The sequence below is a fragment of the Chelon labrosus genome, assembly GCF_963514085.1.
Source record: "Chelon labrosus genome assembly, chromosome: 20".
NCBI classification, from domain to species: Eukaryota; Metazoa; Chordata; class Actinopteri; order Mugiliformes; family Mugilidae; genus Chelon; species Chelon labrosus.
Genome location: NC_140353.1, coordinates 7,761,083 through 7,776,596, shown reverse-complemented (window position 1 = coordinate 7,776,596; position 15,514 = coordinate 7,761,083). Strand labels below are relative to the sequence as shown.

General features: G+C 43.5%; 1 protein-coding gene across 2 annotated transcripts; it reads right to left on the bottom strand.

Moving 5' to 3' along the window:
- Positions 1-1,698: 1,698 nt before the first annotated feature.
- On the bottom strand, positions 1,699-15,120 carry LOC311505352 (interleukin-6 receptor subunit beta). Of its 2 annotated transcripts, XM_084568866.1 has the most exons (15): positions 14,951-15,120; positions 13,289-13,377; positions 12,496-12,640; positions 10,603-10,757; positions 10,365-10,522; positions 10,040-10,205; positions 8,777-8,859; positions 8,275-8,506; positions 7,098-7,286; positions 6,894-6,998; positions 5,469-5,606; positions 4,411-4,542; positions 4,213-4,309; positions 4,037-4,118; positions 1,699-3,254 (listed from the first exon to the last, which is right to left on the bottom strand). In XM_084568866.1, the coding sequence occupies exons 2-15, from the start codon at positions 13,344-13,346 to the stop codon at positions 2,655-2,657; spliced, it is 2,340 nt and encodes a 779-aa protein (XP_084424992.1). In that variant the 5' UTR covers positions 13,347-13,377; positions 14,951-15,120; the 3' UTR covers positions 1,699-2,654. The 2 variants fall into 2 exon arrangements, with proteins under 2 accessions (XP_084424992.1, XP_084424993.1); XM_084568867.1 differs by lacking the exon at positions 14,951-15,120 and having other exon boundaries at positions 13,289-14,268.
- Positions 15,121-15,514: the final 394 nt, after the last annotated feature.

Sequence of the window (15,514 nt, the reverse complement as noted above, 5' to 3'; positions counted from 1 at the left end):
TCTTCTAAGATGACAACAAATAGAATATATGTTATAGTTTGTCTCTGCTTTATCAAACACCATGCATTTACTCAGCCTATAAGTTCAATTTAGAGGTATCTATTCTTTATCTATCTATGCTTTTTACTGCTTTTTGACATTTATTAGATCCAAGGATCCATATTTTTACATGCAGATCATAAGATCAGCTGCTAAGATGGGATGCAGCTCCACAACAGTTTTAAAAGTTGGAACATTTGCAAGCTGCTTGCATGTTAAGGCATCAGGAATGATGTTTTAATCTCAACAAAAGAAAATACTGATTTCAAACCAAATCAGATAACAAGTCATCTTTACTTAATATCTTACAGTTTGTCTAAATATTAGTATTTTTGTTTTAAATCTTTCCAACCCACAGTTAAAATGAACTTCTGTGACATTAGACATTAGACATGAACATGCGATACCTCCCTATCCACAAATTGGCTTCTCTTTATCAGTTGAGGCGAAATCCGTTCGTATTTCTTATCGAGATGTGTCCTAGCGTGCCTCTGCCAAACACGTCCTATCAATTTGGCTTACCGTGGGTATATTTTGCAATCCCAACACACAAGCATCTTTCGCTGCTTCCTGGCACTTGTCGGCCACTTGTGTTTAATGTCTTAAACCCTTGGCCTCCTACTCAAGACTGCTTCCTGCTTCAAAATAATATGCCCGAAAGAAATGGAGGGTTTATTTGTATAATTTCTGACTTATTATAAAGGTGACACTTACTTCCACGCTCCCTGCAGAGGTGTAAGAACTTGACTAGTGCAACACAACCTGCACCAAGGCTGATACCAGTAAAGAGAAGCAGAGACATTTTAGGAAGGTTTTAATAGAGGTCTGTTTGGGTGAGCCAAAGTGGCTATTGTGGCACATCTAGGGTCCAGCAGTATGAGTCCTATGGATTCTATCAGTATATCTATCAGTAGGAAATGTGCTTGTGCCAATAAGACGGTTAGATTTATATGCTTCCCTTTCAGTGCCCTGGTATTGTGCATATATCCTCCTGAGACCCTGCGTCCTCATATGGGGACATTACGTTTTAGGTTTGTAGCAGCTTATTCTGCATTCTGCTTCATTTAGACCTGTTGTCCTCATAAGTAGACACCTTTGTCTGCCATCTAGTGGTAGTATAGGGTCAATACACTAGTCGGTGTAAAAACATGATAGCGGGCATTTCAGCGGCTTCAAGGTGCAAAACCTCATCAGATTTTACAGTTGAAACTTGTTTATTTATGCTTATTAACTTTTCTAGTTTGATATGACACACAGATTTAACAAATTTTATTAATAGTAACAAGCTACAACGTCACTAATTAGCAAGTACTCATTTGAGGACATTGGGATTCATTGTTTGCAATTCTGGTTTTGCACAGCAATGTTCAGGTATTAAAACAAAAAGTTTTTTATTTTGTTACACATTGGTGACTTTAGTAATATATAGTGAAGTAATCCCCGTGTCCACATATGAGGACATATTTTTTTTTTTTTTCAAAAACTACTTCCTGTTCAATGATGATGCTTAGTTTTTAATACTTCTTAGGTCTTACTAATCCCAAATACCTTGGTGAAATTAAAAATGTACACCAAACAAAAGCTCGGGTCTCAGGAGGATATATATATATATATATATATATATATAAAATAATAGATCAATCCTTAGTGTTATTAGAAGGACCTATGCTTGTTTCTGCCTCAACAAAATGAAACGTGTACATGTTCAAGTCTAAAGAAGTAGAAACACTCCAACCACACACGTTATGTAGGAGAAATAAGTCCAAACACTGAATCTTTTCTCAGCATATGCACAGTTTTAATGTTTCACTCAAGTGATTTAGTCTCAAACTTACAGTGTAAACTTCGGCCGAGACACAATCACAGTCACGTACAGTTTGCCGCAATGAAAACGGCCCGCGCTTTACAGTTCCAGCGCTTTTTGCTACAAGAGCGGTCTGACTCAGAGGTACAGTATGTGTTTGCAAGGCAACACGAGGTAACGCAACTCCACAGAGGCCAGAGTCTCCCTGTCCAAACTTCTACAGAAAGCAATGCATGCAACGCGTCAACAGCTCCCAGAGGGGGTAAAATAAGACGAAAGGGTAACAAATGCAGTGAATACTCATGCACAAGCAATAATAGAAAGAAAAAGCTTGCAGGAACATCTTGAGTCGGTTTCAGCAGTAAAATAGCAAAATTCATAAATATTACATTATTCTCAAATACCAGTAAAAGACAATCCTGCAGGCTGCAGTTTGTGGGTTCAAACACACGCTACGGATCAAGTATTGTCCAAAAAAACATGTTTTCATAAGCTTCATAATGACTTAAACCACACACAAATAAGACACCGTCTGTAAATATAAGCAATCTCTCCATATTTCTGCAGAGAAAGTGGGATCAATCAATTTCCGCGATCACAAACTACTTCAGTGTTTTATTTTATTTTACTGACCATAACAATACAGCATTTAAAAGAGATTTATTTATTTTTTTCCATTTTATTTAATAGCATACTTTGATGGACACAAGCCATCAGCTTCCAGGGAGTTCTGACGTTTCAGGTGAATATTTACAAGAACCTCAGTTTGTCCAATCAGAACGTGGCTCCCATGCTTATGGCTGGTATGCAACTAAACATCGTAGGAGATGTACGGGCCGCAGTCGACAGAGCAGTATGTAAAATCCACAAAAAGTGGCTGAGGAAAAGGTGAAAAGGAAGGAGTCAAAGTGGAGTCAAACAACTGGTCCGGATTGAAGCTGCTTTGAGAAAAAGGATGTTTGGGTAAACTGACCCCAGCTTGGTGAGCGGGTGAGACGTAGGAAAGGGAGATGCTGCTGATGCCGGGTAAGGAAACGGGACTTTGATGCTGTTTCATAAACTGGGGGAAGGATATTTTGTCTGCTGCCGGAGGAAGGTGCGAAGCAGGAGGTTTGCTGGCTCCATCTAGCGGCAGGTTAAAGTCACTGACGGTGCTGAGCTGGAAAGGGGAGCAGGGCGCGACGGGCGGTGGCAGGGTTTGGATAGCTTGAGTGTAGATGATGTCGACGGAGGGGCAGAAGGGCATCTTCTCTGACGTTGTGACCGGGAAGAAAGGAGTGTACTGTTGGCGGCAGTACGCGTTCTGGTAACCGTGGTTCTGATCCACGTCTGAGTCCTGGACCTCACCGAGCAAAATGATTTCAGAGTGTTTGATTTCAGGGTTCTCTGGCACCATGAGCTGCTTCATACCCTGAAATAGAAGGATAAAAAAAAAATAATTAAAAACACTGCTGCTGCTGCTGTCATCTAGTGACCAAGCAGTAAACTGCTAGAGGTTATGTTTTTTTTTATTTATTAAATGTTACTTAATAGAAGTGAAGTTAGGGTCAGTGTGTTAGTTTGTGTAAACGGAGTGTGTGTTCATCATAGCCTTATGTCATTAATTTGTTTTTTAATACTTTTTTTCTCCTCTGTGACACACTGGAATAAGATTATCAGATATATCAGAGATTTAACTACTCAAATAATAATCAATTATTACCAGACTTTAAGACCAGACTCATGTAAAGTGATAGTTTGGGGTAGTGGGGGTTGTGGCTCAGTTTAGATGTACCCTACATCAGCTTTATCCAGTTGGATAAAGCCGTTGACTCTTTCTCTTCAAAGCCACCAGACTCCATTGACAAAACCAGTAATTTTACCTCTACAAACGTGGAAGTTGTTGGTCTTCTTCGAAGCGACTTTTTGTCTTTTAACACATTAAATTCTGATCCGAATTCATTTGTCAACACATAAAAGTTACACAATAACACAAACTAACTAAGCAATCAGGCGGTGGTGAATCAGCAATCTCTGGGCCCTGCGTGATAAAATTATTGTTTTTTTGAATAGAGTCTGGTGGAGAGGGTAGATCAATATAGCAGTTTCAGATCTTTGTCAGAAAAGGAAGCTTGACAGCGATATAAAGCTGTGGTAATATACTCAGTACCACTCAAACTGATATAGACGGAGACGATAAAAGACTCAGATTACCTCCATAGTGGTTTCGGGGACCCAGTGAGACAAGCTGCTGTGGGACGGATCAGGGAGATCTTTAAACAGCTTCTGTTTCACACTGAAGATCAAATCATAAAAAAAAAAAAAAAAAAAAAAAGTTACAACAGAGCAAAATGGCTTTATGGAGAGTAGGTGTATTTGTGCGGCCTTACGTCTTAATCTGTACCAGGCAGATCATCAGCACGAGCCCCAGTGAGGTCAGCACGACTGGAAGGACGACATAGAACACCATCCAGGTTTCCTCAGAGCCTTCACACAGACACAAAGTTAAACTAAAGACACAGCAATGTGGACTTTTTAATTTTAATTTAAGTGTACAGTGTGTGCGTTTAAGCGCGTCATGTCCTCACCTATGTGCACGTTAGTGACGGCTCCGGCCTGTCCACTGCCGGCGTCAGTGTTGGCCCGCATGAAGATTTTGTAGTTACCGGGTGACAGATTCCTCAGAGTGTAGTGGTGAACATTGCCGGGGACAAATGCGCCTGGATGAACGAGAAAAGACTAAATGTGATTATTTTTCGTAATGTCGCATTGTTTTAATTCACCCAAGGATAGCAATCACAATCGTCTGTGCACCTGCACTGTCCAAATACACTAAGCTAAAGCTAAAGTTTAGCACTGAAGTTTCATTTCTGGCGTATTACTTCAGGATTAAGGTGTACAATGTCTCATATAAGCTTTGACAAGCTTTTTAATTGTCTGCAGAAATTTACAAATTAGGTCCTGGTTGATCCTGTCTGAGATAATTTACTGTTTGGGCTACTTAAATGCACGCAACTTTCTCCCTTTGGAGATTCTCCTGCTATTGTATGATGACTGCAGGTGTTTCAAACTTAAGGGAGAGACTCAAACAGCTAGAAACAACAATGGACATGGGTCTTCTGAGGTTGTCCTGTGGTGTCTGACAACAGGATGTTGAGGGAAGGGGCCTCTGTGGATCATCCCACAGATACTTGATCAGTTTGGGATCATGTTTTTCTTGAGTTGTGTTTGTCTGTGTCAGGCTGCATCCTGCTGGGGATGGCTGCTGCCATCAAGGAGTGTCATTGCTATGGGGTGGGGGTGCCTAGTCTGGTCTAGGTGGGTGCTACATGTCTAAGTAACGTCCACATGAATGCCGGGTTCAAAAGTTTCCCAGCAGAACAATGAATTGTCACAAGATAATCGAATATATTTACTTCTCCTGTCAGTGGTTCTAATGTTATGACTGATCGGTGTGTACACAGACTCATCTTTCTGCTTTGGATATAATCCAAAAAAAAAAAAAAAAAGTAGAGCAAGTAGTCAAGATATCACAGAGCTGCATCAGTGCTGAATATTGACTGATTATCAGTTTTCAAATAACTGCGACTCTGTGCGTTAAGCGTAGCCTCGCTCGGTGTCACTGCTGAACGTGTGCGTCGCTCACCTTCTGTGTTGTTCTGGTAGTAGAGAGTGTAGCCACGGATGAAACCGCGGAGCAGCTCCACGGGGACGGGACTCCAGGTGAGCTCCACGCTGCCGCCGGTGATGCGCTGCGCCGTGACGTTGGGACCCGCTGAGGGTGCTGTGAGCGAGGAAAGGCGAGAGAAGGCAGCAGCGCATGTTGAGATAACAAGGCTCCATTTCTGTTTCGCAACAACTGATAGCTCAGCTGATGTAAAGTTTGTTAAGATAAAGATCTTGCCTCGTCTGCTAATGAAGATCGAAAGCATTTTATTTTTTTATTTTTTTTTTATAATGATCAAAGATTAATTTGATTTTAATGTGCAACATTTTAGTCAATAAACTTCGGCACCATGATGAGTCAGCTTTATGTGCATGTTGCATAACGTGATCATCAGATATAAAGTGGACTAACAAACCTTAATCAGTCCATTTATCAAACCCACATATCAAAAGCCTCTAAGGCACGAGTGTGACACAAATTTCAGTTCAGTCTCAAAGGGAAAACACCCGAAAATAAGAGCATAATAAACCTATAAATAACAACAACTTCAAATTGTTTCCCTTTGTTTTAGTGCAAGTGCATTATGTAAATGTTTACATTTAATGAACATCCTTTCTCAGTAGAAAGAAGTGCAATTTCGGCGCATTGGCTGCCATCTATCCGTTTAGATCTGGGCCTTAGTGTTGTGTTATATCTGCGAACAAGTTTCATGGCAGATAATGTGTTATTTAGAGGCTGCGTTTCGGTGTCCCAGTCACTCCCACTATATGGATATACGCAGATTGAATTATCTTCCGAGCGACTCCAAATGACACCCAAAGTTATATGGGTGCGTAAACGATTGTATTTTATGCCAGAAATAGGGTCCAGGTTAAAAAATGGTAGTTCCCCTTTAAGGCTGTTACATACTCCACTGGAAGCAAGAAGTTTGTTCTTCCTGTGGCCATTAATCTCTCCTGGGTAGAGATGGGCATACTGTGAGCGGGTGCATGCTGAATAAATGGTCGTCAAAACGGCCGGCCGACATCCGAAAATAATAAGAAAATTGCCTCTTGTCATTTCTCGTGAAGTATAAATTACCTGGCCTTGAACTTTTTTTCTTGTTCTTGCAGCCCTAGAAGCAAGAATAAATGTCTTGCTTCTCGTGGAGTATGTAACAAAATTTACTAAAACAGTGCAACCCCTAGTGGACAAATTAGGAATAGCAGTTACTTTTATTGAAAACCTGCAAATTTATCCCGCAGGCCAGATTGGACCCTCTGGCGGGGCCGGTTTTAGCCCCCAGGCTGTATGTTTGACACCCCTACTCTAAGGGATCACTCTATCCTTAAAGAGAGCATCAAACACACTACGCTGAAAGCCCAACATGAGCCAGCTGAAGTACATACGGTGCAGATCACGTACTTCCTTGTTGTGTATAAATGTGCAGGGTCCCGTTTTCCCCTGGCCCTTGTGGACCGTACAGCGCTCTGACAGAAACGGCGTAACGCTCCGTCGGCCTCACTCCCTCTGAAACAAAATGAAAAGCATCCGTCAGCGATTATCTCGTAAGCTTGCAACCTCGACTGCAAAAAAATATTTCAGCAGCTGCAGGTGATGTCGGGTTACCTGTGATGACCAGCGTTGTGCGGGAACTGTTCAGCCGCTCCCAGTGCAGGACGGTGCTGCTTTGCTCTCTGACAGCGAACCACTCCACGACAAAACCGCTCACCCTTCGATTTACTGGAGCCGCCCAGCGAACCTCCAAGCTCATGTCACCCAGTGGCCTTGCGGAGATGTGGCTCGGGGGCGGCAGCTCTGAAGAAGGGACAAGATGACAAACGTTTTTATTTCTCCGACATCTGTTGAGTGGAGTCGTGCCTTGCCCAACATCAACTCAAACCAAACACAGAGCAAATAACTAATAATATAAATACATTTTGGATTGAAGAATGAGCTGTCCTTGTGATAAGGGGACCTCTTCAGTGTCCTCATAGTACAAGAATCAGGATTTATTTTTTATTTAATAACGGAAAATAAATGGTGAAAATTAACAAATGCAGATGCCAACAGTATTTACTTACCCCTTGTTTTTTTGCCTGTTTTAATTAAGGTTACAACAACACAGTCTCTCCTTGATGCCATTCATACTGTTGTACACAGAAAAATTACAAAAGAGACTTTGAAGAGCCCCCGCACACTCGGCACGAACCCTGCACAAAGTAGGAACGACTGTCAGAATCACGTCAGTGGGATGAGGCCCCTCGGTTCCAGCAAGGTGTTAAAATAGACGTGATCTGACAACCGCTTTGTTTGAAGAACACGGAGGACGCGGTCTACCTTTTAGCACCTACACGCAAAGTTTGTTTCAGAAGGAGTTTTGCTAATTTGTGATTCTGCAGAACTTTGTTTGTTCGTCTAAGATAAGCGGCGTCAAAGTCAATCAGAGGTGGGGCCGAACTTAAGAATGGGGCCAACTAGAATGGACATTTATTTAAAATCAGTCACATGAGATGTATAATCAGAAATCATTTACGCAGAAATATGAATTTAACTTTTTAAAAGCCTTAATATTTTACCAACCGGGCTCTGATACGACACCATTTTTCATAAGACATTGTGAGATGAACAGTCCACAGTATGGCTCCCCAACGTTATTTGTAGGTTGTATGAATTCGCTGTTATCGACACACTTCCAGAAAAAAACTCCAACTCTTTGAACCACACCAAAAGTCCGTCTCTGCTAACGATGCAGCAAATTCCCCCGTGACCGACCCAAAGGCAAACGTGGGACCGAGGCGCTGACCTTTTTCAGAGGCTCCCAGGAGCCACACCCTGGCTTCCGGCGAGGCTCCTGCAGAGGTGGAGGCCGTCAGCGAGCAGGAGCAACGTCCAGGAGGTAGAGTCAAGCTGCAGGAAGTACTCTCACTGTGCAAATCTCTGCAGCTCCCGTGGTCCGTCAGGGCCGGAGCGCTTCCACTGCGGCAAGTCATGTTGTAGAAAGCAACTCTTCCATTGGCCAAGGAGTGAGGCAAGGGCTGAATGAAGACGCACGCACATAAAAAAAAAAGAAAGAGAGAGAGAAAGCAGAGAGTGGGCTGCTGTGATGGAGGATTTCATCGGTTTCTATCTGCAGTTTACAACAGTAATGCAATAAATGAGCAACTTCAGGAAGATATAAAAACAAATTAGGGACAGCGTTGGGGGTGGAGGAGATGGTGATTAAAAACTAATGAAAGCCCAAAGATTATTAAACTGTAAACCCAAAGTGATAGTCAGAAAGCATTATAGCTGCTCGACGCACGCACCTTCCACAGCAGAGAGACGAGTCTCTGCCCATTCCGGCTCGTTTGCTTCACTTGTCTCCAGAATACCGGCGCGGCGGATGGAGCTGGTGGGAAGACACAAAAATAAAAATCTGAAAATGATTGGACTTTTCTTGAGGAAGCGCGTTTTGGCAGCACCATTATCCGCTCTACGCTTCCCCAGCGGCACCGGCAGCGTTGGCTGGCGCATCCTTCTGGTAACATCTAAAACACAATTGCACGTTTCCGTGATATTTACAGACGCTCTCTTTCTCAGACAAATCTTTAATAAATAAACAGAGACTTTTATTATATGTCCTGTCTCTCCTGTCCACTAATAAAGATATAATACAGTATATCAGGGCACCACAGTGGATAAGCCTAAGCGTTAGAGGGAGCAGCAAGGATTACGTCTCCGTGCTTCACTCATTCAAAGGAATAAGGTGAGTCCTTCTAGTCTTTGTAGACTGGCGGGCTTCTCCCGTTCTAAACGACTGGTGGGAAGAGTTCAGACCCTTTTACTCCTCTTTCACACCATCTGTCTTCTCTACCTAAAATGTGTTGTCCTCAAAAGTGTGTCCCTGCCGAGCCCTGAACTCAAGAACTGGCTCTGCTTTGTGCACCTGTTTTCCCCCAAAGAACAAGTCTGCACACTCGTCACACTGTTAGAACCTGAAGAAGCCACACGGATGAACGGGGAAAAGTTTTCAAGATCAGTTGCCTTTTGTTTTAGATGTAGCGTGACCCGGGTAAGTGAATATTTGCAGAGACAGGCCGACGGCGGGGGGCTCGTCACTGAGCTTCGTGTAGGGGGTACTGTCGCGCATTCATCCATGCTTTGTTTCATTAGAGACGTCTGTGTTTTCTCAGCTGGCAATCTGTGTTGTTGGAGGATGCTGGACAAATGAGGCCAGATGAGGACATAATCGGAGCGTATCCGACTGGGAGGAGGACACCCAGCGGCTGACCGAGAACCTTGAAGATCCCATTGGCCGGCCGCGGACGCTTGCTTTCGCACAGCCACAGCTTGAACCTACAATAGATGAGTGTCAGAAAATGGACGGGTGGAGAAAGACCGCCTGAAACTGCATTTGTAATTAATGATGTGTTTGTTTCTGCTGCGTTTCAGTCTGACACGGCTGCTTTAACGCCGCATGCCTCTAATGTCTCATATGCCTGGAATATGCGCACATTCTTGTGTCTTTTTTCCTACTTAATAAAGGTTGGTTCCATTACAAAAGAGGACCATGGTGATTGTCAGCTCACCGTCCTCCGCTGTCCTTCCCTGATGCGGGTGGCTCCATGGGCTCCACGGGCTCGCGGGGCCCCGGTAGCGGTGGCGGAGGCTGATGGTGTACGAGGTGTCCGGTCTGAAGAGACAAACCTCGAAACTGTAACCGGTCACCGTCACGTCCCTGACCTGAGCGTCGAGCTGTGTGGAGCAGAGGAACAAGGCGAGGGTCAACTTTTTCTTTTCATCTACTGGCAGCATTTTTGCATTTTTAAAAAATGAATTTGCTCTAAAGTTTCATGAAAGGTCTCCTGCATTGATGCGTACTCTACTCTGTGCATTTATCTGGGGGTGGCTCACCTGCCCTTGTGCTGTGAACTGAATCTGGGAATTCAAGTCTTTGATTTCAGATTCAGACACCGGAAATTCCAAAATGTCGCGACTCCAGGTTACTTCCAGACAGCTGGGTGACCCACGCTTCGCCTTTACACTCTCCAAAGTCACTGGAGGCAGCATCACTGTGGAAGGCGAGGAGACAAATGTGAGAATGAAGAGACAAGCCGCGAGGGCGCGAGCAAGGGGAGCCCCGCATCCTCACCCTCTATCCGACCGGACTGGCACCGACGTTCTGATGAGGTGTTCCGACTTCCGCTGTGCGCCGTCACGGTGATGCAAAAGTTAAACCTCGCCGAGTCGAGTCCCATGGTGCAGCGGGTGTCAGGCGTGGTGCAGGTGAGCGTCTTCAGAGTGGGCCTACACGTGACCAGGAACACAAACAAAAACATATTCCAGTTGTCCGTTACGCAAATGGCCGCGCGTGCACACGTCTCAGATTGTCGTCATTCTGGCAAAACAAAACCTTGGCCGTACACACACGCACATGCACGCGTAAGACTGCTCATATTGTGCATGTCTTGCAGAAATATCTGTCTCATCATCTCTTTTTGCAACACTATGTTGCAACTCTCTATTGGCAACACACAATGTGGCAATATTGCTGAAACTAACGAACTCAAATGTGTACCTGAACGCTGGATTGCTATCAAATACCCTGCGCTATCAAACTTCCAAGCATGCCTAGCGTACGTGCAAAAGCGCAGGTATTAGTCAACCGTGAACCTCTTACAATGACAAAAAGAGAGGAAAATGATGGCAAAGTAGAAATGTCAGGCTGTCGTGGAAATGATACCAAACCACAGGAAATGCATGAAGAGGCTCTGCCTGCAAAGTATATGAAAAAAAAACCAAAAAAAAACACAAGCATTACGTCTCAGATACCAAAGGTACGTCAAAGATTAATGAGATAACATGCTTCCTGTGCTCAGAGGCACATGTTCTTCAGTACTTCAAAAGGCGTGAGGCATTTCTTCGGATTCAATTTTACTCTCATCAAAAGGCGAAATTAAAACAGTTTGTCATCTTCTCTCTAGGAAACACGATTACGCACAGTCTGGAAACAAATGAAAGCTGCCACGGCTGATCTTACTCATTCGTGTCCAGCGTTCGTGCTCCTTGCAGATCTTAGTTTGTTTAGAAGCTCATGACTGATGAATCTGCAGGTTTGTTTTCTTCTTTTTTTTCTTAGCAGTAAAGTAAAACTGTTTGTCCACCATCTAAAGAAACATATGATGATTTAGATATTTATATATGCACATGAAAAAAGGGCGACACACTGAAGGATGAGGATGTCCTGATTCTCATGCGAGAATCCTCATCCCTGTGATGTTATTTATCCGTCTGGATCGTTTTGATGTGAGCTGCAGAGTTTGGGAGACATCAGCCTACTTTTCAAAGTAGTGGGAGCAGATTGATCGCCAAAAAAACAACAAAAATACTGAAAGAACTGAAAAACTTTCAGTTTCAGAAACCAAGACGCGTCCCTTTAAAAATGTGTCACAATAACCAGATACTTTTACTTTCATAAAAGGGGACTTATGCTTGTATTATACTGATGTTATTCATTCATTCATTCATCTTCTGTAACCGCTTATTCCTGTGAAGGGTCGCGGGGTCTGCTGGAGCCTATCCCAGCTGTCATTGGGCGAGAGGTGGAGTACACCCTGGACAGGTCACCAGTCTATCGCAGGGCTAACACAGAGAGACAGACAACCATTCACACTCACATTCACACCTACGGCCAATTTAGAATCACCAATTAACCTAACTAGGATGTCTTTGGACGGTGGGAGGAAGCTGAAGTACCCGGAGAGATATACTGGTGTTATATTTCTGGTATTGTATTTTTATGAATGCGTTAATCATCTTACACTGTGTAATTGTGCCACTCTTTAATGGTCACACCTTTAAAAGGAACTAACGGATAGTGGATTAAACACATTCTGGTGGTTTCCATGTGATTTGGTGACAATTTGGAAAACACAGAGCAACGTCACTCTTGTTACCCATCTGTAAACCTGCTGAACATCCTTCAAGCTGAACTATATTTAAAATGCAATGCATGATTTTCCAGAAAACAAACACGGTTACTCACATCTTCGTGATTTGAAGAGTGTAGTTCGCCGCCGCGGGGTCTCCAGGCTCCCAGTGGCAGGTGACGTTGCCCCTTTCCACGAACACGCAGCCTTTTAGCTGTGGCGGCTTGGAAAATGCCGTGTCAGGTGTTGAAACGGAGAAGGCTGCAGGGGGGAAAGAGGATGTAAAGGTGGGTGCTGCAGGTCTAAAGAAATGTTTGATTTAATTTTTACACTCGAACAATAGGTTCTGCAAGTCAGTGACACAGGTGAGGATTCGGAAAAGATCTGCAAGATGCGTTTCACTGGCAGGAAATATATAATATAATAAAATAACTAAAAGAAATATTAAACGCAAATGCAAAAAAACGAAATCTCTGAGCTGCAGCATGTCGACACACAGATATGTCTGATTCAGATCCTGACAAATTTCAACAGAGGCATCAACAAGATGGCACAAGACGTTTTTATCTGGACCTGACTCACAACCCGATGCATGTGACGCTGATTAGTGCAATCCCATGCTTCCTCCTGCACGTTGAACTTTTTGAATTGACTCACCTCTCCAGGACATATTCTAGGAGCTTGGGAATTGTTGTCTTTACAAGCTATGAAAAATATATATGAAGCTGCTAATTCACACGCCGGCTACTGTTTTTGTCTGCCAGATAGAGTTTGGTGCAGGGAAGGTGGCTTTGAAAAGCAAAAACAAGATGCTAAAGGTGTAGTTTAAACATGGTCTTATCAAACAGTGATTTGCATCCTCTAACGACTAATTCAGCAACAGACGAATTATATCTAAACACACTTTACCCAAGGCAAATCCGGCCCCCAGCAGGCAGGTCCACACTCCAGCCAGACTCCGCTCCATGAACGCAGACTCGTCACGAGGAGCCTGCCAACTGTAAAGAGCGTGAAGAGACTTTTCAGCTGTGGATCCTCAAGGAAAACCAGTTTCACTTCCACATTTCCGAAGCAGGGCTGCCAGTTTCGCATTTGGCACCGAGAGCGTAAAGGGAACTGTAACAGACTTTGCACTGAGGATGAGATGTGTGTAAATGTTGCGTAATAGTGTGTATGTTGTGCTTGATTTTCCAAACAAAATAAAGACAGTAAGAGCTCAGCGGGTTGGCGCGACGACGAGTACAAAGCAGCCGCGGGTTTTCTTTGTAATCCAAGTGGAAGTGAAATCTAAATCAAAAGCTCTTGTACGTCTGTGAAGCTTTTAGCTCCGAGGCGTTTAGCCAGATTATACTTTAGGGAGGTTGGTTGAAGTGGAAGTATTACAGTCATTATTCATTTTAAAGAAATAGAAGTAAAGCAGTATTAGGAGTAAGAATGATAAAGAGTAGAGGGTTAGGGTTAGGTCGTAGCATTAGTTTATTATTACTGATGCATCAGCATTTCTGAAGCGATGTTCATTTGAATTACCTAATATATTTGAGTCTTGCATTCAACTGCAATCACTCAGAGACGAGTCAAACTTCTAAAACAAATGCATTCGAGTGATGGCAGGTATACTACAGCACACTACAGTATACCCGTCATAAATGAGAAACTAAACAAACAGAACAAAACCCTTTCACACGAGCCACAAAGGAGCCAACAAAGGTGAGACACCCAGTCAGATAAGAACTCAGCAGTCCACCTTCACCTCAAAGACAAAGGACGCTCGTTTGACAACAAGACAGACGGTTTGAAAGAGGAGTAAAGGAAGGAGGCGTGAGCGTCAACATACCACCCTGGCTAATTTGAATGAGAGCCTTTCATTGCAGGCGAGTATTGGGTCAGCAACAGGTGTGAGCTGTGCGGGCATCTCACACAGATGTTTTGAAGTAGCTAATGCCCGTCACCAGAACTGAAGGAGAAACTGGGGTGAGTGGGTGAAGCTCCCTCGAGAAACCTCAAGTGAGTTCAGTTGCCTTTGCTTCAGCATCATCTTGAAGGCTGAGAGTCTTCAAGTATATTGCTTGTGCAAAACATTCACAATTCAAGTTTTATGTGTGGCTGGGTGGTGCCCACCTGAAACCTCACACGACCGGAGCCTGTTGAGACATAATGCTCAACTAACTGAATGGGTGTCTGAAGAAATTGTTGAAAGAAAGTGATGGCATGATGTTAGTAAGTGATGATGAGTAACGTCTCAGGTGCCTCCCCTTTACTCGTTGGATCGTTGCTTCATTCATTTTGTGATGATTAACAATCTCAAAGTAAGCTTTCTGAATAAAAAAAAACTGAGTGGTCTTTAAGTAGATAAATTACGCGTAATCAATTAGCAACAAAACGCATAAGTAATGAGACGCGGAACATCACTGGAAACATGAGTGACAAACACACACATCATTATGAGGGATAAAAACCTGACACAGTTAGTTCACCGAGTATATATCTTAGCTTATTTACCTGCATCATGTTAACTAGCGCTTCTTGAGACAAAGTTAAAGCGGCGGAAACGTTTATAAGGTCCAAACTCACCGCGCTGAGATTCAGCAACATGCGTCTCACCGAGTCCTTCCGAAGCGATTACGCAAATCAAACCACACAACCTCCCAGCTCACTAATGAACACATCTGTGCCGCGCCGCTGTGTGTCTATGTCTATGTTCCCGGGGCTGTGCGTGATGGTTCCCAACATGAGGTTCGCGGTCCCCGTGGAGGGCCGCGGAAAGCTCACTTTCGAGGTCCCGACCGATCTTCTTTTCCATCTGGCCTGCGTGTCGTTTGCGCAAGCAGATGCTGTCTTCAGATTCTTTTCTCCGCGTGGTTAATTTGTGTTAATGATCTTTTATCTTTCTGCCGCGGAGCTGAGTCACTGGTCCTCCATCTCTTGATAACAATAAGATGACAATTAAGAAGTGAATGATGTGTGACTCGGGTGAGAGGCTGCAGGATGTCTCAGAGCAAATTTAGCTGTAGTCAACGACTTCTCCCCTGGTGTCTGCTTTATTTTATGTTTAATGATATGGTGAAGGCATTGTTGTTTACACGTTTGGTCATTTTGGTAGCTTTTTAAAAAGGCACCCCGCTGGTTGCGAGGAGA

Coding starts and splice junctions, on each gene's coding strand:
- LOC311505352 (XM_084568866.1), bottom strand. CDS start 13,346: ATGGAGCGGAGTCTGGCTGGAGTGTGGACCTGCCTGCTGGGGGCCGGA. Junction 7,287..8,274: donor CCTGGGAGCCTCTGAAAAAG/GTCAGCGCCTCG, acceptor TCCCTTCTTCAG/AGCTGCCGCCCCCGAGCCAC. Junction 4,119..4,212: donor TGCCTGGTACAGATTAAGAC/GTAAGGCCGCAC, acceptor TTTGATCTTCAG/TGTGAAACAGAAGCTGTTTA.